Consider the following 22,454-nt stretch of genomic DNA (forward strand, 5'->3'; position numbering starts at 1 on the left):
ACCCCCCGTATATACCCTGGTGCAGGGCCCCTTACACCCGCATCCCAGCACGTAGCTGACGCAGGACAATGTAGGGTGCTCCCCATTGACCCTCCTGGACGCTGAATGGACCACAGATGGATGATTTGGGGCTACGGCCCCATTGTGCCTCTCCGGCAAAGGGTTAATGTGCCTGAATGGTGCAGTAGGGGGCACATAATAGGGAGGTGACACATAATAGGAGGGGGGGGGGGGTGACACATATTAGGAGGGGGTGTCTCATAATGGAGGGGGGGCACATAATAGGAGGGAGAAGGACACATAGAAGGAGGGGGGCACATAATAGGAGGGGGGGACAGATAATGGGAGTGGGAAGGACACATAATAGGAGGGGGGACACATAATAGGAGGGGGGGGACACATATTATAGGGGGGCACATAATAGGAGGGGGGGTGACACAACATAATAGGAGGGGGTATCACATAATAGGAGGGGGTGGGTGACACATAATAGGAGGGGGGCACATAATGGAGGGGGTGACACATAATAGGAGGGGGGGGGCACATAATAGGGGGGGGGATATATAATAGGAGGGGGGGCGACACATAATAGGGGGGACACATAATAGGAGGGGGTGACACAATAGGAGGGGGGCACATAATGGAGGGGGGGGGATATATAGGATATATAATAGGAGGGGGGATATATAATAGGAGGGGGGGACACACATAATTGGGGATGCCTTCTCCTCCGCAGTGCTCTGCACACACCCTCCTGCCCCCAGTAGTTCTGCATGATGGGCTCCCCCCCCCCCCCCCCCGGCCGTGACGTCATGCAGCATGACAGCGCTCCTTATCACTGACAGAGCGGAGCTCAGTGCGCAGCCTCCTCCCAGCAGCAGCACCGGGGATAATGCAGATGCGTCCTCAGCATCCAGCTCCATAGAGAGACACCCTCCATCCATTCATCCGCCCCCTGTCCCCGGAGCGACACGCCGGGACTCACCGCAGGCAGGAGCCGGGAAGATGCCGGGGGAAGCCAGGCAGGAGGACGGGGCTGCGCACAAAGATGTCCGGAGCGTGCAGGCTGCCGGAGGTGAGAGGGGGGCCTGGGGCAGGAGGGCCCGGGTGGGGTGGGGGGGATCAGGCTGGCACGGGGGGCTGTGTACCTGGCTGCAGGAGGTGAGAGGGGGGCCCGGGGCAGGAGGACCCGGGTGGGGTGGGGGGGATCAGGCTGGCACGGGGGGCTGTGTACCTGGCTGCAGGAGGTGAGAGGGGGGCCCGGGGCAGGACGGACCCGGGTGGGGTGGGGGGGGGATCAGGCTGGCACGGGGGGGCTGTGTACCTGGCAGGAGGACCCGGGTGGGGTGGGGGGGAACAGGCTGACATGGGGGAGGGGGGTCTGTGCACCTGGCTGCAGCATGTCATCCTCCCCAGGCCCACAGCCTCAGGATTACCATCACTTACAGGGATAATGACTGCCTGGCATGGCATCATCCTCCTACGTCAGTGCCAGCCTGGGCCAGGGCACCATCAGCTGCACCCAGCAGCTGCAGGATGGTAATGCACCCAGACCTGGTCATTCATAGAGGGGGAGACTGGAGATAATGGGGGTTATTGTGCGTCTGTGCTCTACGCCTCGGCCCATGGGCACCGCAGTGACCCACTTACCTAATTCTGTACTCAGCAGCCGGGCACAAGCAGGAACCCTGACAGTACATGTTTTCCAGGTCACCTGAAGAGGTGTGAAATGTGACACACAGTGAACCTGCCAGGCGACCTAGAAAACATGACCCGTTAGGTGTCCTTGAGGACCGAGCTATGAAGCCAGTGCCCAAAATCCTCATGGTACCTATCACATAGGGGATATAGGGATATTAGTTATTAGTGTCAGGGATGGGTAGCCTGGGCACCAGTAAGGGGCGACACATTGGGTACACAGGGGGTCTGCAAGACCCACGTCTTTCATTTATTTACCAATAAGAGACAGACCTTGTATACTGGTGAGACAGGTGGCATTGGTACCAGTAAGTCACACATGCCAACATGCTTGCCAGTCTGGGCACCAGTGCATCAGACAATATGGATATCACAGTGATGGGCAGCTCAGGGCACAATCATATAGAAGACACAGAGAAGGGCAAACAGGAATCAGGTACTAAAAGGACCACAGAGAGATGGATACTCCGGGTATCCGGGAGAGGGGACGTATCCGGGTATCACATAGACGGTTACTCAGAGTATCCGGGAGAGGGGACGTATCCGGGTGTCACAGAGAGATGGTTACTCCGGGTATCCGGGAGAGGGGACGTATCCGGGTGTCACATAGACGGTTACTCAGAGTATCCGGGAGAGGGGGCGTATCCGGGTGTCACACAGATGTTTACTATGAGTAACCGGGAGAGGGGATGTATCCGGGTGTCACAGAGACGGTTACTCCGGGTATCCGGGAGAGGGGGCGTATCCGGGTGTCACAGAGAGATGGATACTCCGGGTATCCGGGAGAGGGGACGTATCCGGGTGTCACAGAGACGGTTACTCCGAGTATCCAGGAGAGGGGATGTATCCGGGTGTCACACAGACGGTTACTCCGGGTATCCGGGAGAGGGGACGTATCCGGGTGCCACAGAGAGATGGATACTCCGGTAATCCAGGAGAGGGGACGTATCCGGGTGTCACAGAGACAGTTATTCAGAGTATCCAGGAGAGGGGACGTATCCGAGTGTCACAGAGACGGTTACTCCGGGGATCCGGGAGAGGGGACGTATCCGGGTGTTACAGAGAGATGGATACTCCGGGTATCCGGGAGAGGGGACGTATCCGAGTGTCACAGAGATGGTTACTCCGGGTATCCGGGAGAGGGGACGTATCCGGGTGTCACACAGACGGTTACTCCGAGTATCCGGGAGAGGGGATGTATCCGGGTGTCACAGAGAGATGGTTACTCCGGGTATCCGGGAGAGGGGACGTATCCGAGTGTCACAGAGATGGTTACTCCGGGTATCCGGGAGAGGGGACGTATCCGGGTGTTACAGAGAGATGGATACTCCGGGTATCCGGGAGAGGGGATGTATCCGGGTGTCACAGAGAGATGGTAACTCCGGGTATCCGGGAGAGGGGACGTATCCGGGTGTCACAGAGATGGTTACTCCGAGTATCCGGGAGAGGGAACGTATCCGGGTGTCACAGAGATGTTACTCCGAGTATCCGGGAGAGGGGACGTATCCGGGTGTCACAGAGAGATAGATACTCCGAGTATCCGGGAGAGGGGATGTATCCGGGTGTCACAGAGATGGTTACTCCGGGTATCCGGGAGAGGGGACGTATCCGGGTGTCACAGAGAGATAGATACTCCGAGTATCCGGGAGAGGGGATGTATCCGGTGTCACAGAGACGGTTACTCCGAGTATCCGGGAGAGGGGACGTATCCGGGTGTCACAGAGAGATAGATACTCAGAGTATCCGGGAGAGGGGATGTATCCGGGTGTCACAGAGATGGTTACTCCGGGTACCTGGGAGAGGGGACGTATCCGGGTGTCACAGAGAGATGGTTACTCCGGGTATCCGGGAGAGGGGACGTATCCGGGTGTCACAGAGAGATGGATACTCCGGGTATCCGGGAGCGGGGACGTATCCGGGTGTCACAGAGATGGTTACTCCGAGTATCCGGGAGAGGGGATGTATCCGGGTGTCACAGAGAGATGGATACTCCGGTAATCCAGGAGAGGGGACGTATCCGAGTGTCACAGAGATGGTTACTCCGGGTATCCGGGAGAGGGGACGTATCCGGGTGTCACAGAGATGGTTACTCCGAGTATCCGGGAGAGGGGACGTATCCGGGTGTCACAGAGAGATAGATACTCCGAGTATCCGGGAGAGGGGATGTATCCGGGTGTCACAGAGATGGTTACTCCGGGTATCCGGGAGAGGGGACGTATCCGGGTGTCACAGAGAGATGGTTACTCCGGGTATCCGGGAGAGGGGACGTATCCGGGTGTCACAGAGAGATGGTTACTCCGGGTATCCGGGAGAGGGGACGTATCCGGGTGTCACAGAGACGGTTACTCCGAGTATCCGGGAGAGGGGATGTATCCGGGTGTCACAGAGACGGTTATTCAGAGTATCCGGGAGAGGGGACGTATCCGGGTGTCACAGAGACGGTTACTTCGGGTATCCGGGAGAGAGGGATGTATCCGGGTGTCACACAGACGGTTACGCTGAGTATCCGGGAGAGGGGACGTATCCGGGTGTCACAGAGATGGATACTCCGGGTATCCGGGAGGGGGGACGTATCCGGGTGTCACAGAGAGATGGTTACTCCGGGTATCCGGGAGAGGGGACGTATCCGGGTGTCACAGAGAGATGGTTACTCCGGGTATCCGGGAGAGGGGACGTATCCGGGTGTCACAGAGAGATGGTTACTCCGGGTATCCGGGAGAGGGGACGTATCCGGGTGTCACAGAGAGATGGTTACTCCGGGTATCCGGGAGAGGGGACGTATCCGGGTGTCACAGAGAGATGGTTACTCCGAGTATCCGGGAGAGGGGACGTATCCGGGTATCACAGAGAGATGGTTACTCCGAGTATCCGGGAGAGGGGATGTATCTGGGTGTCACACAGAGATGGTTACTCCGAGTATCCGGGAGAGGGGACGTGTCCGGGTGTCACAGAGACGGTTACTCCGAGTATCCGGGAGAGGGGACGTATCCGGGTGTCACAGAGAGATGGTTACTCCGGGTATCCGGGAGAGGGGACGTATCCGGGTGTCACAGAGACGGTTACGCTGAGTAACCGGGAGAGGGGACGTATCCGGGTTTCACAGAGACAGTTACTACGAGTAACCGGGATAGGGGACGTATCCGGGTGTCACAGAGATGGTTACTTCGGGTATCCGGGAGAGAGGGATGTATCCGGGTGTCACAGAGAGATGGTTACTCCGGGTATCCGGGAGAGGGGACGTATCCGGGTGTCACAGAGACGGTTACACTGAGTATCCGGGAGAGGAGATGTATCCGGGTTTCACAGAGACAGTTACTACGAGTAACCGGGAGAGGGGATGTATCTGGGTGTCACAGAGATGGATACTCTGGGTATCCGGGAGAGAGGACGTATCCGGGTGTCACAGAGATGGTTACTTTGGGTATCCGGGAGAGGGGATGTATCCGGGTGTCACACAGACGGTTACTCAGAGTATCTGGGAGAGGGGATGTATCCGGGTGTCACAGAGATGGTTACTCCGGGTATCCGGGAGAGGGGACGTATCCGGGTGTCACACAGATGTTTACTACGAGTAACCGGGAGAGGGGATGTATCCAGGTGTCACAGAGATGGTTACTCCGGGTATCCGGGAGAGGGGACGTATCCGGGTGTCACACAGATGTTTACTACGAGTAACCGGGAGAGGGGACGTATCCGGGTGTCACAGAGATGGTTACTCCGAGTATCTGGGAGAGGGGACGTATCCGGGTTTCACAGAGACAGTTACTACGAGTAACCGGGAGAGGGGATGTATCCGGGTGTCACAGAGATGGTTACTCCAGGTATCCGGGAGAGGGGATGTATCCGGGTGTCACAGAGACGGTTACTACGAGTAACCGGGAGAGGGGATGTATCCGGGTTTCACAGAGATGGTTACTCCGGGTATCCGGGAGAGGGGATGTATCCAGGTGTCACATAGACAGGTACTCTGTGTATATGGTAGAAGAGAGGTCTAGGAGTTTCTGTAAATATGGGTACCACAGAATTTGGATGGTGGAAACGTTTTTCGATAATGTAGCACAGTATATTTACAGTGCAGCATAGTCTGACTCCTGGTAAAAGTACAACATGTCTCCTGGTTACAGTACTGCATTACTCCTGGTTACAGTATAGTCTGACTCCTGAATACGGTATAGTCTGACTCCTGGTTACAGTACAGCATGACTCGTGGTTACACTATAGTCTGACTCCTGGTTACAGTACAGCATGACTCCTGGTTACAGTATAGCATGACCCCTGGTTACATTACAGAATGTCTCCTGTTAACAGTATAGTCTGACTCTTGGTTACAGAACAGCATGAGTCCTGGTTAAAGTATAGTCTGATTCCTGGTTACAGTACAGCATGGCCCATGGTTACAGTATAGCATGACTCCTGGTTACAGTACGGCGTGACTTCTAGTTACAACATAGTGTGACTCCTGGTTACAGTACATCATGTCTCCTGGTTACAGTAAATCATGACTAATGGTTACAGCAGTCTGACTCCTGGTTACAGTACAGCATTACTCTTGGTTACAGCAGTATGACTCCTGGTTACATTATAGTCTGACTCCTGGTTATAGTACAGCATGATTTCTAGTAACAGTACAGCATGTCTCCTGGTTACAGTAAATCATGACTAATGGTTACAGCAGTCTGACTCCTGATTACAGTACAGCATTACTCTTGGTTACAGTACAGCATGATTTCTGGTAACAGTACAGCATGGCTCCTGGTTACAGTATAGCATAACTCCTGTATAGGTTACATTATAGCATAACAGTATAGCATACTGGTTACAGTATAGTCTGACTCCTGGTAACAGTACAGCATGTCTCCTGGTTACAGTACAGCATAACTCCTGGTAATAGTAGAGCATAACTCCTGCCAACAGTACAGCATTACTCCTGTTTACAGTACAGCCGGACTCCTGGTTATAGTATAGCCTGTCTCCTGGTTACAGTACAGCATGTCTCCTGGTTACAGTACAGCATGACTCCTGGGAATGGTATAGTCGGACTCATGGTTACAGTATAGTCGGACTCATGGTTACAGTACATCATGACTCCTGTGTATGGTATAGTCGGACTCATGGTTACAGTACAGCATATGTCCTGGTTATAGTATAGCATGATTCATGGTTATAGTGCATCATGACTCCTGGTTATAGTATAGCATGACTTTTCATTACAGTACAGCATAACTCCTGGTAATAGTAGAGCATAACTCCTGCCAACAGTACAGCATTACTCCTGGTTACAGTACAGCATTACTCCTGGTTATAGTATAGCATGGTTATAGTATAGCATGATTCCTGGTTACAGTGCATCATGACTCCTGGTTATAGTACAGCATGACTTTTCATTACAGTACAGCAGTATAGAATGATTCCTGGTTAAGTACTGCATGACTCCTGTTACAGCATAGTCTGACTCCTGGTTACATTATAGTTTGACTCTTGGTTACAGTACAGCATGTCTCCTGGTTACAGTACAGCATGACTCATGGTTACAGTATAGCATGACTCATGGTTACAGCATTTTTTGACTTGTGGTTACATTATAGCATGACTCGTGGTTACAGTATAGCATGACTCCTGGTTACATTACAGAATGTCTCCTGTTAACAGTATAGCCTGACTCTTGGTTACAGAACAGCATGAGTCCTGGTAACAGTACAGCATGAACCCTGGGTAAAGTATAGTCTGAGTCCTGGTTACAGTACAGCATGGCCCATGATTACAGTATAGCATGACTCCTGGTTACAGTACGGCGTGACTTCTAGTTACAGCATAGTGTGACTCCTGGTTACAGTACAGCATGTCTCCTGGTTACAGTAAATCATGACTAATGGTTACAGCAGTCTGACTCCTGGTTACAGTACAGCATTACTCTTGGTTACAGAACAGCATGATTTCTGGTAACAGTACAGCATGGCTCCTGGTTACAGTATAGCATAACTCCTGTATAGGTTACATTATAGCATAACAGTATAGCATACTGGTTACAGTATAGTCTGACTCCTGGTAACAGTACAGCATGTCCCCTGGTTACAGTACAGCATAACTCCTGGTAATAGTAGAGCATAACTCCTGCCAACAGTACAACATTACTCCTGGTTACAGTACAGCCGGACTCCTGGTTATAGTATAGCCTGTCTCCTGGTTACAGTACAGCATGTCTCCTGGTTACAGTACAGCATGACTCCTGTGTATGGTATAGTCGGACTCATGGTTACAGTACAGCATATGTCCTGGTTATAGTATAGCATGATTCATGGTTATAGTGCATCATGACTCCTGGTTATAGTACAGCATGACTTTTCATTACAGTACAGCAGTATAGAATCATTCCTGGTTAAGTACTGCATGACTCCTGTTACAGCATAGTCTGACTCCTGGTTACATTATAGTTTGACTCTTGGTTACAGTACAGCATGACTCATGGTTACAGCATTTTTTGACTTGTGGTTACACTATAGCATGACTCGTGGTTACACTATAGCATGACTCGTTGTTACAGTATAGCATGACTCCTGGTTACATTACAGAATGTCTCTTGTTAACAGTATAGCCTGACTCTTGGTTACAGAACAGCATGAGTCCTGGTAACAGTACAGCATGAATCCTGGTTAAAGTATAGTCTGAGTCCTGGTTACAGTACAGCATGGCCCATGATTACAGTATAGCATGACTCCTGGTTACAGTACAGCGTGACTTCTAGTTACAGCATAGTGTGACTCCTGGTTACAGTACAGCATGTCTCCTGGTTACAGTAAATCATGACTAATGGTTACAGCAGTCTGACTCCTGGTTACAGCAGTCTGACTCCTGGTTACAGTACAGCATTACTCTTGGTTACAGTACAGCATGATTTCTGGTAACAGTACAGCATGGCTCCTGGTTACAGTATAGCATAACTCCTGTATAGGTTACATTATAGCATAACAGTATAGAATACTGGTTACAGTATAGTCTGACTCCTGGTAACAGTACAGCATGTCCCCTGGTTACAGTACAGCATAACTCCTGCCAACAGTACAGCATTACTCCTGGTTACAGTACAGCCGGACTCCTGGTTATAGTATAGCCTGTCTCCTGGTTACAGTACAGCATGTCTCCTGGTTACAGTACAGCATGACTCCTGGGTATGGTATAGTCGGACTCATGGTTACAGTACATCATGACTCCTGTGTATGGTATAGTCGGACTCATGGTTACAGTACCGCATATGTCCTGGTTATAGTATAGCATGATTCCTGGTTATAGTATAGCATGATTCCTGGTTACAGTGCATCATGACTCCTGGTTATAGTACAGCATGACTTTTCATTACAGTACAGCAGTATAGAATGATTCCTGGTTAAGTACTGCATGACTCCTGTTACAGCATAGTCTGACTCCTGGTTACATTATAGTTTGACTCTTGGTTACAGTACAGCATGACTCATGGTTACAGTATTTTTTGACTCGTGGTTACAGTATAGTCTGACTCCTGGTAACAGTGCAGCATGTCCCCTGGTTACAGTACAGCATAACTCCTGGTAATAGTAGAGCATAACTCCTGCCAACAGTACAGCATTACTCCTGGTTACAGTACAGCCGGACTCCTGGTTACAGTACAGCATTACTCCTGGTTACAGTACAGCCGGACTCCTGGTTACAGTACAGCCGGACTCCTGGTTATAGTACAGCATGTCTCCTGGGTATGGTATAGTCGGACTCATGGTTACAGTATAGTCTGACTCTTGGTTACAGTACATCATGACTCCTGTGTATGGTATAGTCGGACTCATGGTTACAGTACCGCATATGTCCTGGTTATAGTATAGCATGATTCCTGGTTAAGTACTGCATGACTCCTGTTACAGCATAGTCTGACTCCTTGTTACATTATAGTTTAACTCGGTTACAGTACAGCATGACTCATCGTTACAGTATAGCATGACTCATGGTTACAGCATTTTTTTACTTGTGGTTACACTATAGCATGACTCGTGGTTACACTATAGCATGACTCGTTGTTACAGTATAGCATGACTCCTGGTTACATTACAGAATGTCTCTTGTTAACAGTATAGCCTGACTCTTGGTTACAGAACAGCATGAGTCCTGGTAACAGTACAGCATGAATCCTGGTTAAAGTATAGTCTGAGTCCTGGTTACAGTACAGCATGGCCCATGATTACAGTATAGCATGACTCCTGGTTACAGTACAGCGTGACTTCTAGTTACAGCATAGTGTGACTCCTGGTTACAGTACAGCATGTCTCCTGGTTACAGTAAATCATGACTAATGGTTACAGCAGTCTGACTCCTGGTTACAGCAGTCTGACTCCTGGTTACAGTACAGCATTACTCTTGGTTACAGTACAGCATGATTTCTGGTAACAGTACAGCATGGCTCCTGGTTACAGTATAGCATAACTCCTGTATAGGTTACATTATAGCATAACAGTATAGAATACTGGTTACAGTATAGTCTGACTCCTGGTAACAGTACAGCATGTCCCCTGGTTACAGTACAGCATAACTCCTGCCAACAGTACAGCATTACTCCTGGTTACAGTACAGCCGGACTCCTGGTTATAGTATAGCCTGTCTCCTGGTTACAGTACAGCATGTCTCCTGGTTACAGTACAGCATGACTCCTGGGTATGGTATAGTCGGACTCATGGTTACAGTACATCATGACTCCTGTGTATGGTATAGTCGGACTCATGGTTACAGTACCGCATATGTCCTGGTTATAGTATAGCATGATTCCTGGTTATAGTATAGCATGATTCCTGGTTACAGTGCATCATGACTCCTGGTTATAGTACAGCATGACTTTTCATTACAGTACAGCAGTATAGAATGATTCCTGGTTAAGTACTGCATGACTCCTGTTACAGCATAGTCTGACTCCTGGTTACATTATAGTTTGACTCTTGGTTACAGTACAGCATGACTCATGGTTACAGTATTTTTTGACTCGTGGTTACAGTATAGTCTGACTCCTGGTAACAGTGCAGCATGTCCCCTGGTTACAGTACAGCATAACTCCTGGTAATAGTAGAGCATAACTCCTGCCAACAGTACAGCATTACTCCTGGTTACAGTACAGCCGGACTCCTGGTTACAGTACAGCATTACTCCTGGTTACAGTACAGCCGGACTCCTGGTTACAGTACAGCCGGACTCCTGGTTATAGTACAGCATGTCTCCTGGGTATGGTATAGTCGGACTCATGGTTACAGTATAGTCTGACTCTTGGTTACAGTACATCATGACTCCTGTGTATGGTATAGTCGGACTCATGGTTACAGTACCGCATATGTCCTGGTTATAGTATAGCATGATTCCTGGTTAAGTACTGCATGACTCCTGTTACAGCATAGTCTGACTCCTTGTTACATTATAGTTTAACTCGGTTACAGTACAGCATGACTCATCGTTACAGTATAGCATGACTCATGGTTACAGCATTTTTTTACTTGTGGTTACACTATAGCATGACTCGTGGTTACACTATAGCATGACTCGTTGTTACAGTATAGCATGACTCCTGGTTACATTACAGAATGTCTCTTGTTAACAGTATAGCCTGACTCTTGGTTACAGAACAGCATGAGTCCTGGTAACAGTACAGCATGAATCCTGGTTAAAGTATAGTCTGAGTCCTGGTTACAGTACAGCATGGCCCATGATTACAGTATAGCATGACTCCTGGTTACAGTACAGCGTGACTTCTAGTTACAGCATAGTGTGACTCCTGGTTACAGTACAGCATGTCTCCTGGTTACAGTAAATCATGACTAATGGTTACAGCAGTCTGACTCCTGGTTACAGCAGTCTGACTCCTGGTTACAGTACAGCATTACTCTTGGTTACAGTACAGCATGATTTCTGGTAACAGTACAGCATGGCTCCTGGTTACAGTATAGCATAACTCCTGTATAGGTTACATTATAGCATAACAGTATAGAATACTGGTTACAGTATAGTCTGACTCCTGGTAACAGTACAGCATGTCCCCTGGTTACAGTACAGCATAACTCCTGCCAACAGTACAGCATTACTCCTGGTTACAGTACAGCCGGACTCCTGGTTATAGTATAGCCTGTCTCCTGGTTACAGTACAGCATGTCTCCTGGTTACAGTACAGCATGACTCCTGGGTATGGTATAGTCGGACTCATGGTTACAGTACATCATGACTCCTGTGTATGGTATAGTCGGACTCATGGTTACAGTACCGCATATGTCCTGGTTATAGTATAGCATGATTCCTGGTTATAGTATAGCATGATTCCTGGTTACAGTGCATCATGACTCCTGGTTATAGTACAGCATGACTTTTCATTACAGTACAGCAGTATAGAATGATTCCTGGTTAAGTACTGCATGACTCCTGTTACAGCATAGTCTGACTCCTGGTTACATTATAGTTTGACTCTTGGTTACAGTACAGCATGACTCATGGTTACAGTATTTTTTGACTCGTGGTTACAGTATAGTCTGACTCCTGGTAACAGTGCAGCATGTCCCCTGGTTACAGTACAGCATAACTCCTGGTAATAGTAGAGCATAACTCCTGCCAACAGTACAGCATTACTCCTGGTTACAGTACAGCCGGACTCCTGGTTACAGTACAGCATTACTCCTGGTTACAGTACAGCCGGACTCCTGGTTACAGTACAGCCGGACTCCTGGTTATAGTACAGCATGTCTCCTGGGTATGGTATAGTCGGACTCATGGTTACAGTATAGTCTGACTCTTGGTTACAGTACATCATGACTCCTGTGTATGGTATAGTCGGACTCATGGTTACAGTACCGCATATGTCCTGGTTATAGTATAGCATGATTCCTGGTTAAGTACTGCATGACTCCTGTTACAGCATAGTCTGACTCCTTGTTACATTATAGTTTAACTCGGTTACAGTACAGCATGACTCATCGTTACAGTATAGCATGACTCATGGTTACAGCATTTTTTTACTTGTGGTTACACTATAGCATGACTCCTGGTTACAGTATAGCATGACTCCTGGTTACATTACAGAATGTCTCCTGTTTACAGTATAGTCTGACTCTTGGTTACAGTACAGCATGAATCCTGGTTAAAGTATAGTCTGAGTCCTGGTTACAGTACAGCATGGCCCATGGTTACAGTATAGCATGACTCCTGGTTACAGAACAGCATGACTCCTGGTTACAGTACGGCGTGACTCCTGGTTACAGCATAGTGTGACTCCTGGTTACAGTACATCATGTCTCCTTGTTACAGTAAATCATGACAAATGGTTACAGCATAGTCTGACTCCTGGTTACAGTACAGCATAACTTCTGGTTACAGTACAGCATTACTCCTGGCTACAGCATAGTCTGACTTCAGTTACAGTACAGCATAACTTCTGGTTACAGTACAGCATTACTTCTTGTTACAGTACAGCATTACTCCTGTTACAGCATAGCCTGACTCCTGGTTACAGCATAGCCTGACTCCTGGTTACAGCATAGCCTGACTCCTGGTTACAGCATAGCCTGACTCCTGGTTACAGCATAGCCAGACTCCTGGTTACAGCATAGCCTGACTCCTGGTTACAATATAGTCTGACTCCTGTTACAGCATAGACTGACTCCTGATAACAGTACAACATGAATCCTGGTTACAGTACATCATTATTCCTGGTTATAGTATAGTCTGACACCTGGTTACAGCATAGTCTGACACCTGGTTACAGTACACCATGAATCCTGGTTACAATACAACATATCTCCTGGTTACAGTATAGCATGGCTCCTGGTTATAGTATTGCATGACTCCTGGTTACAGTATAGTCTGTCTCCTGGTTACAGTACACCATGTCTACTGGTTACAGTACACCATGTCTTCTGGTTACAGTACTGCATGACTCCTAGTTACAGTACAACATGGATACTGGTTACAATGTAGTCAGTAGTGTTTCTTCTAGGAACTGGGCAGACTGCAGAATGAAAGGGGTTGACCAGGCCTGCTGCCATTACCAAAGGGGCAGCCCAGGCCGCAACATTAACCAAAGTGGGCGGGTCCGGTGAACTGATGTCAGCAAAGTGGGCATGTCCACCCGCTAACTTAATCAATGGGGGCAGGCTAAGCCCCGCCGTAGTAACTGCCGGGGAAGGGCCCATGCATCTACAATGGTGCTGGGCTTCCCCATGCACACCGGTGGGGGCAGAAAGCATGCTGTTCTAGCATGGCGCTGCTAGAGGGACAAGGCACATTTTGCCCTTTAAAAATCAGGCAGGGCATGGCACCCAGCTAAAACAGCCTAGTGTGAACAATAAGTCAAACTCCTGGTTAGTGTGCAATATGTGTTCCGATTACAGTACAGCATGACTCCTGGTTACAGTACAGCATGACTTCTGGTTACAGTACAGCATTTACTCCTGGTTACAGTACAGCATTTACTCCTGGTTACAGTACAGCATTTACTCCTGGTTACAGCATAGCCTGACTCCTGGTTACAGCATAGCCTGACTCCTGGTTACAGCATGGCCTGACTCCTGTTACAGCATAGTCTGACTCCTGGTTACAGTACAGCATGACTCAAAAGATGTGGCCCACTCAGGTAGCACCTGAGAGGTAGTAACCAAAATACAGTAAATGGTCAAACCAGAAAATATGGACTGTAACCAATACTCCTAACGGGGAACTTATGGAACTAAAATGAGAGCAGCTGGGCTGGATGGGCCTCCAGAAAGCTGGACACCAGAAACCGGCCAGAGCCAGGAGGTAGCAGGCAGCAGGCAGGCAGATAGCTCAGAACAGAAGCTGCTGAGTGGAAACTCCAGGAAAGAACCCAGACCAACAGGAATCAGGAACAAGCTGACCAGAGGCAGGTGGATAACTGTAGAAGCTAGAACTATCACCGACGGGGCTGTGCTGGACTGAATCCCTTAAAAGGGGTCAGGGGACCAATCACCTGGGAAAGATCCAGCCCAGCCCCCCAGTCCTAATGCTGCCAGCTGAGACTGAGATAACGAGCTAATTAAACAACAGCCTGGTGCATAGAGCAACCCACACAGAATTGAGTTGCAAAGGCACAGACTCACCACCGGGGGCCACAGACAGTCCATTACCAGAAGACAGGAAAACTCAGGCTGGACAATTATAGAAGGACTGCACATGTGTACAGAATGTAGCGTGCGTGCGCAAGGCCATTCCACCATAAGATCCAGCATCTATTTTGTTTGCTGGCTGGTTGCAAGTTGGTGGCCCGGTGTTATCGTGGAGGGTCTGTGACATCGGCTCCGCCCCCGATCAGCCTGAGTCTATCACAGCCGCTGAGTAAGTTCTGGACTGCGCACAGCGGAGAAATCATTAGATGGTAATCGGTTGCGAATGGATTTGCAGCCAATCGCAGGGCTGCATTACTTTTACAAACATTTTGCAGGCTTGCACAGGGCGGGATGTCACTCTGACGGGGCGGCCATGCAATCAGGTCTGGATAGCCCCTATGGTTTCAAACCGGGCCTGTTCCATGACATTTAAAATGCCATTAACCTGGGTCTTTCCTTGGACCAACCCTGAAAGGGGCTCGATTCCTGGGTCACTGGACCCAAAGTAACCCTTTTTACACAGAGTTGTGACCCCTGTTAACCTGGCAATAACCCGGGTGAAAAGCTTAGTGTAAAAGGGGTATTACCGATCCCACCGGACAGTTCCTGTTGTACTGGACACAAGGAGTAGGCCGACCCCCTCCCTCCAGCATCTGTAACATCGGTTATCTCTTTGGGCTGCAGCTCAGGTTCTGTGGGGAGATGTTTCTATCCCTCGTCATGTGACTTGCTGTACCCGATTCCACGGAGCAGGTGACCTCCACTGGTCTGCGCCTGCGCTACTGGCGCCAATTGTATGGCACACAGCCAGTGCCAGCTACCGCCTGTGACCCATAATCAATGACTTATTGTCTCTCCTCTCCGGGAGACGAGACATTTCCAGGGTGGAGCTTGACAGTATTAAGCCCTGCCCCATTACAATAATATATTAGATATATATCTATGTATATATATACTGTATATATACTGTACTCAGATACTAATTGATGCCTAAAATATGTTTGTTTTGTTATTTCAGGTTTATCCCCCGTAACTTCCACAGCATCAACCCCGAGTAGTGACTCTGCCACCCCCAAGTGTCTAAGCCCTTTGGAGGAACCTCTGCTGGCGAGCCCATCATGTGCCACCAACGATGAGCTGGTATCTTCAGACCTGGAGTCCAAAGAAGGAGACAGACCTCAGCCAGAAGGGGCAAGCAGTGAGGCATCTGCTGGGAGCACCACCGGCATCCTGCACCTGGACTGCATGGTGCCAGATGAGTCATCTGTAGCTCCAGAGGTGGAGGAAATAGAAGAAGTCATAGAACGGTCTCCTTCTGAGGTTGTAAACCCTGACACTCTCGATACAAGAATCGTTATGGGGGAAGAGACGTCTTGTAGCCCTGAGGAAACAGGAATTGTAAGCAGGGTGGACACCATGGCTCCTGAGAACCAGGCTATTCCTGAGGACATGTCGGATGAAGCAGTAACGCACTTACATCATCCTAAAGCTGAAACGTCTGTGGGGAATTTAGGATGGGACAGTGGGGATGCCGTGGAGTCTTCTGACAATTTGCACTTTGAATACAAAGAGACCCGCCTAGAGTATGCTTTGAGCGATGGCCTATTTTCTCAGGGCGAATCAGTAGCTGATGTGCCTTCATTTGTCAAACCCACCAAAGAGTCACCCTACAGCTCCACCGAAAGGGAAGTCCCATCATTACACTCCAGGTCTGCAGACTCCGACCTGTTCACCACTGCTCCATCCACACCAGTGAAAAGCATATATACCCAGTTTAGACAGCGTTCCTTCTCAAAAACTGTTCTACACGATGAGCAGTATGACACTGAAAATGACATGTCTTCTCCTCCCACATCACCTTCGGGGTCCTACATCACTGCAGAAGGGGGTAGCTGGACCTCTTCAGTCACCTCTAGTGGCTCTCCCTCCTGTTCTCCAAACTTGATGGCTGAGGTGGACACAGTTGAATCTCCTATTCCTTATCAAGACCACATGGCACCTCATGGGGAAGGTCTTTGCGTGGACCCCTGTTGCATGTCCCCTGACATGTTAGATGAAGACCTTCCAGAACTATATGATGGAGACCTAGACCCTGAAGACTTCTCTCCAGCCAATGTGGAGCTCTTAGATGGGTACCCTAGTGATATACAGTCCAGTGTCGAGGATGAGGATGAAGATGAATGGGAAACTGACTTTTTACCATCCTTTACTAGCATTCCTCTGTGTCCTGAATATATTAATACTGCTGCCTCCATTGTTCAAGAAGTAGAGGAGGCCCAGCAAGCATCTCAGGCTAGCTGTTCTTCTGATATTGATAGCACCCTACACTCTTCAAGCTCAACTGAAACGTATTCTGAATTACCAGGAGTCAGCCTGCCGAGCACTGAAAATGACCACATGATTCCTGCTTTCATGCTGCCATTCCAAGGAAGTCTGGTTTTTGAAGCGGAGTCCATGGAAATCACATTGTTCCCTCAAGGAGAATCAGCTGAAAGCGAGGTGGTTTTGGGGGAAGAAGAAGATGGTAGCAGTGATGATGATGATGATGATGATGATGATGATAGTAGTACCTCTGCCTCATATCTCCATTCACTGTCTGAGACTTCCATCAATGAAGGGGTTGATGAGTCCTTCGCTTACCAAGATGATACATCAGAGTCCTCAGACTCGGCCTCTTATAACGGAGATGAGGATGACAAGCGGTACGGCACAGAGGAGTATGCTGTAGCCACTGATGCAGCCCCTAGTACCGCAGAGGCCCCTGCCACAGCCCAACCTGAAACCTCTAACTCTGGGTGTGAGAGTGAGATGGAAACATCATCAGACCTATCTGACACTGATGACGAAGAAGCAGCCTTCACAGCTCTTGGTGTGAATGGTGCAGGTGTGGTTGGACCTGATAAACCACATCTGGAGGGAAATGACAACCTCAGTGAAGCTGCTTCTGCAAATAAAGAGAAAGAATTAAGTAGTGAGGATGAACATGAGGCTTTATGCCATGTAGCAGACTGTGTCTTGATTCCAGAATCTATAAAGACTCAAGACATTTCGAGTGAGATAGAAGACTCTTCCGCCAGCAATGCACACCATGAGATGTATGGGGAAGACCTGAGAAGAAGTGTAGTGTTAACAACGGGAGTGGAAACTGGGTCTGATTCTGTAAATCCAGAATTATCCATGAGATTAGAAGAAAGAGCTATGAGGATGTGGTCCGATAGTGTAGCAGAAGAACCATCATCTCCATCATCATCATCATCAGATATGGACCATGTACTTGCAGCAGGGATTAGCAATGTGGGCGAATGTTTAATTGCTTGCTTCGATACCGATGAAGAGCTTGATACTCTTCCACCTCTAAGTTCGATCGGGCAAAGCCACCAAGAGGAAGACAAAGAGTGTTATGTAAGCGGAAGGCTGTCCTCCATGGCGGTGCAGCTGGCTGAGGACGGTAACTATTTCACAGCTCAGTGTCAGGATGATGAAGATGCAGAACAGCCAACATCACAGAGGGACACAGATGCCCCCAAAGTCTCAGACGAGGACACACAGTCAACATTTACTTTAGAATTGGAGGAAAAATATAATGAGGAATCACAAGCTTCGCAGAGACAAAAAGAAGGCACAACACCAGAATCTGGGTCACAACGTAGAAATAAAGATGCCCACGTAGAGGATAAACCTGACGAAGAGTGCCTGTTTGCATGTTATGATTCTGAGGAGGATTCGGTAGATGAGGTACCACTGGACCGCCCATCACTCCTGGCTCAAATACATAGACAACAAGAGGTAGCTGCTAATCACATTACGCACAAGTCATCCTGCACCACAGATACAACACCTGCAGCATTGCAGGAAGGTACACAAATAGAGAAAGCGCACACACATCTTGGGGGACTTATGGTGCAAACAAGCTTTATGGAAAATCCGACTATACTTAGCCGTCTAGAAAGTGAAATTCTAGAGAAGAAACATGAGATATGCCAGCATTCAGATAGAACCGATACTTGTGATAAAGAACCAGAAACATCCCTGATTAATGCAGACTTGAAGGAAAATTCTAATAGTCACAATACAGGTGAAACTCCCTCAAAGGCCAATCAAAATAATTCTTCATACAGCGCTGTCCCTGATAGGACAGACTTCAATGTTCCCCCAAATAAAAAAATATTCAGCTGTAGCAAAACATATGACATTGCCGATACAGTCCAGGTGCAACCAACGCAGCCAATAAACTCTCTTCCACCACATTTAACTTTAGATAAACCCACAGATCTATCAACCAAATCAGTGCAATCACAGGAGGCCAATCTGCTCATGGAAACCTCAGAGCAACTTCAAACGTTTAGTGTATTTCAGGGTACTTTTAAAAAATGCCCTTATTTTTCAGCAAGAGAAGTGCTGGATGAACACTCTCCAGGCCTCATTGATGTAGCTACAGTAGGTCTCGTGGAGAACCAGATGCCAGAAACTAGTTGCGGGAGAAAAGTGTCCAAAATTGAAGAGTCCATTGACCTACGTGACCATCCTGGGAGTAAGGAACCACCAGATCGAAAGTGCCTTAGGGGCAACAAACAGTCCAAGAAACATGGAGGTAGCCAACCGTCTGCTGATGGTGGTCTCGCTGATTTGCGGCAGGCAAAAACCTCAGGTGCAGAATTGAAGAGGAGTGTTATGGGTGACAGTCAACCAAGCGTGGGCCCAGATGGTAAATCCCCCAAATTTTCGCAGCTAGCAAATCAATGGGAATTTGAACAAAACACAGCTGGTGAAAATATCACTTTAGGAAACAGGTTGCATAATCAAGACTCCGGTACTTCAACTGATATAAAGTGTGGAGCTGGTGGAGACGGAACCTCTAGCCAGCTCAACCAGCCTTGTTCTTCACTTCCTCCAGATGTTCTCAAGAGGTCACCAGGAAAAGTTATTTCAGAAAAGCCTGGCCCCATACAAAACAACTCTACAGATGCCAAAGAGTGTGTTGCTGTCAGGAAATTAGATAACCCTGATTCTTGTACAATTTCCAGAGACCACATATGTAGTAGTACAAATATCTACAGCAATGTTCTCTCAGAGCATAATCACGGTGTGTCCAGGATATTAGTAGATCCCAAACACAAACTGAGGGACACACTTTCCATTTTCGAGGCATCACAACATCTATCGGGGGATACGTGCCAAGTGCACAGATCTTGTGATGTCACAAGGCAAGCTGCTTCCACAACATGGACGGAGAAAGTGGAAACATCCACGGACTTCCAAGAGATGTCCGAGTTGCTTCAAGGTTCGTTTGGCAAGCTGGAGGCTTTGGATCTCAGCATTCGGATGAGTTCTACAGAGACCAGCTCTTCCACACCCTCTAGTAAAGTTACCACTGGCATCGAGAAGGACAGTGCTAAGGTTCTATCACAAAACAAGCAGATTATGGCAAAATCTGCAGCCACACGGACACAGGCGGTCAGAAATGTCTGCGATTCGCCAAAGCAGTCAATAGTTTGGGTAGGCCAGGCAAATCCTGGAGCCCCAGCAAAAACTGGAGTGGAATCTACATTGAAAAAGAAGGAGGGGAGCATTTCTTCTAAAGATGGACATACCCAAGGGAACAATGGTGAAGGCCAGGTGGGGGTAAGCATTGGCCTTGAATTACAGAAGGTTCCTGATCAGTCGCCACATGATATGCATCAAAGTGAGGTGCACAGTGATAACAGGAAACGGGACAGATGTGTAAATAGTATGTTTAGTGAGGTGCTGAGGACCTCTCACCACAACACCAAGAACCTGGCCGATGAGCAGAAGGGTCGTTCTAATACCCGGGCTCAGCCGGTGGACTCTGAGCATCAGTTATCTCTGCATGTTGCCCCCCAGACTGAAACTGCACTAAGCCCTCCTAAATATGCATTAGAAGCAACCACCCTATGCTCTGCTGTGAGTAAAGTGCCTACTGTGACATCTGGAGGAAGCCCCCATGATCAAAGGGTGGTCACCCCTCCGGCTGCTTCTGAAACCCTGCTTACCAAAAAGCTTCCATCAGGTAAATCTGGTTCATTGTATAAATCTGCCCTCATGCTAGCTAAGGTCTCCCTGGGGTCAGGTCCAGAACATAGTGCAGTAGATGCCCTCAGAGGAGGTAGACTGTCAGACCACAGATCCCCTGTACTCACTGCGGATCCCCTCTACTCACAGCTGATCCCCTGTACTTACTGCAGATCTCCTGTACTCACTGCGGATCTCCTGTAATCACGGCTGATCCCCTGTGCTCACGGCGGATCCCCTGTACTCACGGCAGTTCCCCTGTGTTCACTGCGAATCCCCTGTGCTCACGGATTATCCCTTGTACTCACAGCGGATCCCCTGTACTCACGGCTCATCCCCTGTACTCACTACGTATCTCCTGTACTCACTGCAGATTCCCTGTACTCTCGGCGGATCCCCTGTACTCACGGCGGATCCCCTGTACTTACGGCGGATCCCCTGTACTCACGGCGGATCCCCTGTACTCACGGCTTATTCCCTGTACTTACGGCGGATCCCCTGTACTCACTACGGATCCCCTGTACTCACTACGGATCCCCTGTACTCACTACGGATCCCCTCTACTCACGGCGGATCCCCTGTACACACGCCTTCACCCCATATTCACAGCAGAACCCCTGTACTCATTGCGGATCCCCTGTTCTCACTACGGATCCCCTGTATTCACTACGGATCCCCTGTACTCACGGCAGATCCCCTCTACTCACGGCTGATCCCCTTTACACACACCTTCAACCCATATTCACAGCAGAACCCCTGTATACTCACGGCGGATCCCCTGTACTCACGGCGGATCCCCTGTACTCACGGCTGATCCTCTGTACTCATGGCTGATCCCCTGTACTCACGGCGGATCCCCTGTACTCACGGCTAATCCTCTGTACTCATGGCTGATCCCCTGTACTCACGGCAGATCCCCTGTACTCACGGCAGATCCCCTGTTCTCACGGCTGATCCCCTGTACTCACGGCTGATCTCCTGTACTCACGGCTGATCCCCTGTACTCACGGCGGATCCCCCGTACTCACGGCTGATCTCCTGTACTCACGGCTAATCCTCTGTACTTACGGCTGATCTCCTGTACTCACGGCAGATACCCTGTACTCTGGGTTGGATCCCCTGCACTCACGGCTGATCCCCTGCACTCACAGCTGATCCCCTGCACTCACAGCTGATCCCCTGTACTCACGGCGGATCCCCTGTACTCACGGCTCATCCCCTGTACTCACTACGTATCTCCTGTACTCACTGCAGATTCCCTGTACTCTCGGCGGATCCCCTGTACTCACGGCGGATCCCCTGTACTTACGGCGGATCCCCTGTACTCACGGCTTATTCCCTGTACTTACGGCAGATCCCCTGTACTCACTACGGATCCCCTCTACTCACGGCGGATCCCCTGTACACACGCCTTCACCCCATATTCACAGCAGAACCCCTGTACTAATTGCGGATCCCCTGTTCTCACTACGGATCCCCTGTACTCACTACGGATCCCCTGTACTCATGGCAGATCCCCTCTACTCACGGCTGATCCCCTTTACACACACCTTCAACCCATATTCACAGCAGAACCCCTGTATACTCACGGCGGATCCCCTGTACTCACGGCGGATCCCC

At 49.2% G+C, this 22,454-nt stretch overlaps 1 protein-coding gene across 1 annotated transcript in view; it reads left to right on the forward strand.

Moving 5' to 3' along the window:
* Positions 1-823: 823 nt before the first annotated feature.
* LOC146079873 (uncharacterized) overlaps positions 824-22,454 on the forward strand; it is a 50,958-nt gene continuing 29,327 nt past the window's right edge. Inside the window, exons 1-2 of the mRNA XM_083186547.1 lie at positions 824-1,075; positions 15,823-20,832. Of these exons, the coding sequence (XP_083042673.1) occupies positions 1,006-1,075; positions 15,823-20,832 (5,080 nt within the window). The 5' untranslated portion in view covers positions 824-1,005. The remainder of the gene's footprint in view (positions 1,076-15,822; positions 20,833-22,454) is intronic.

This window comes from Crinia signifera, chromosome 5, assembly GCF_055691185.1.
Source record: "Crinia signifera chromosome 5, ASM5569118v1, whole genome shotgun sequence".
Classification (NCBI taxonomy): Eukaryota; Metazoa; Chordata; class Amphibia; order Anura; family Myobatrachidae; genus Crinia; species Crinia signifera.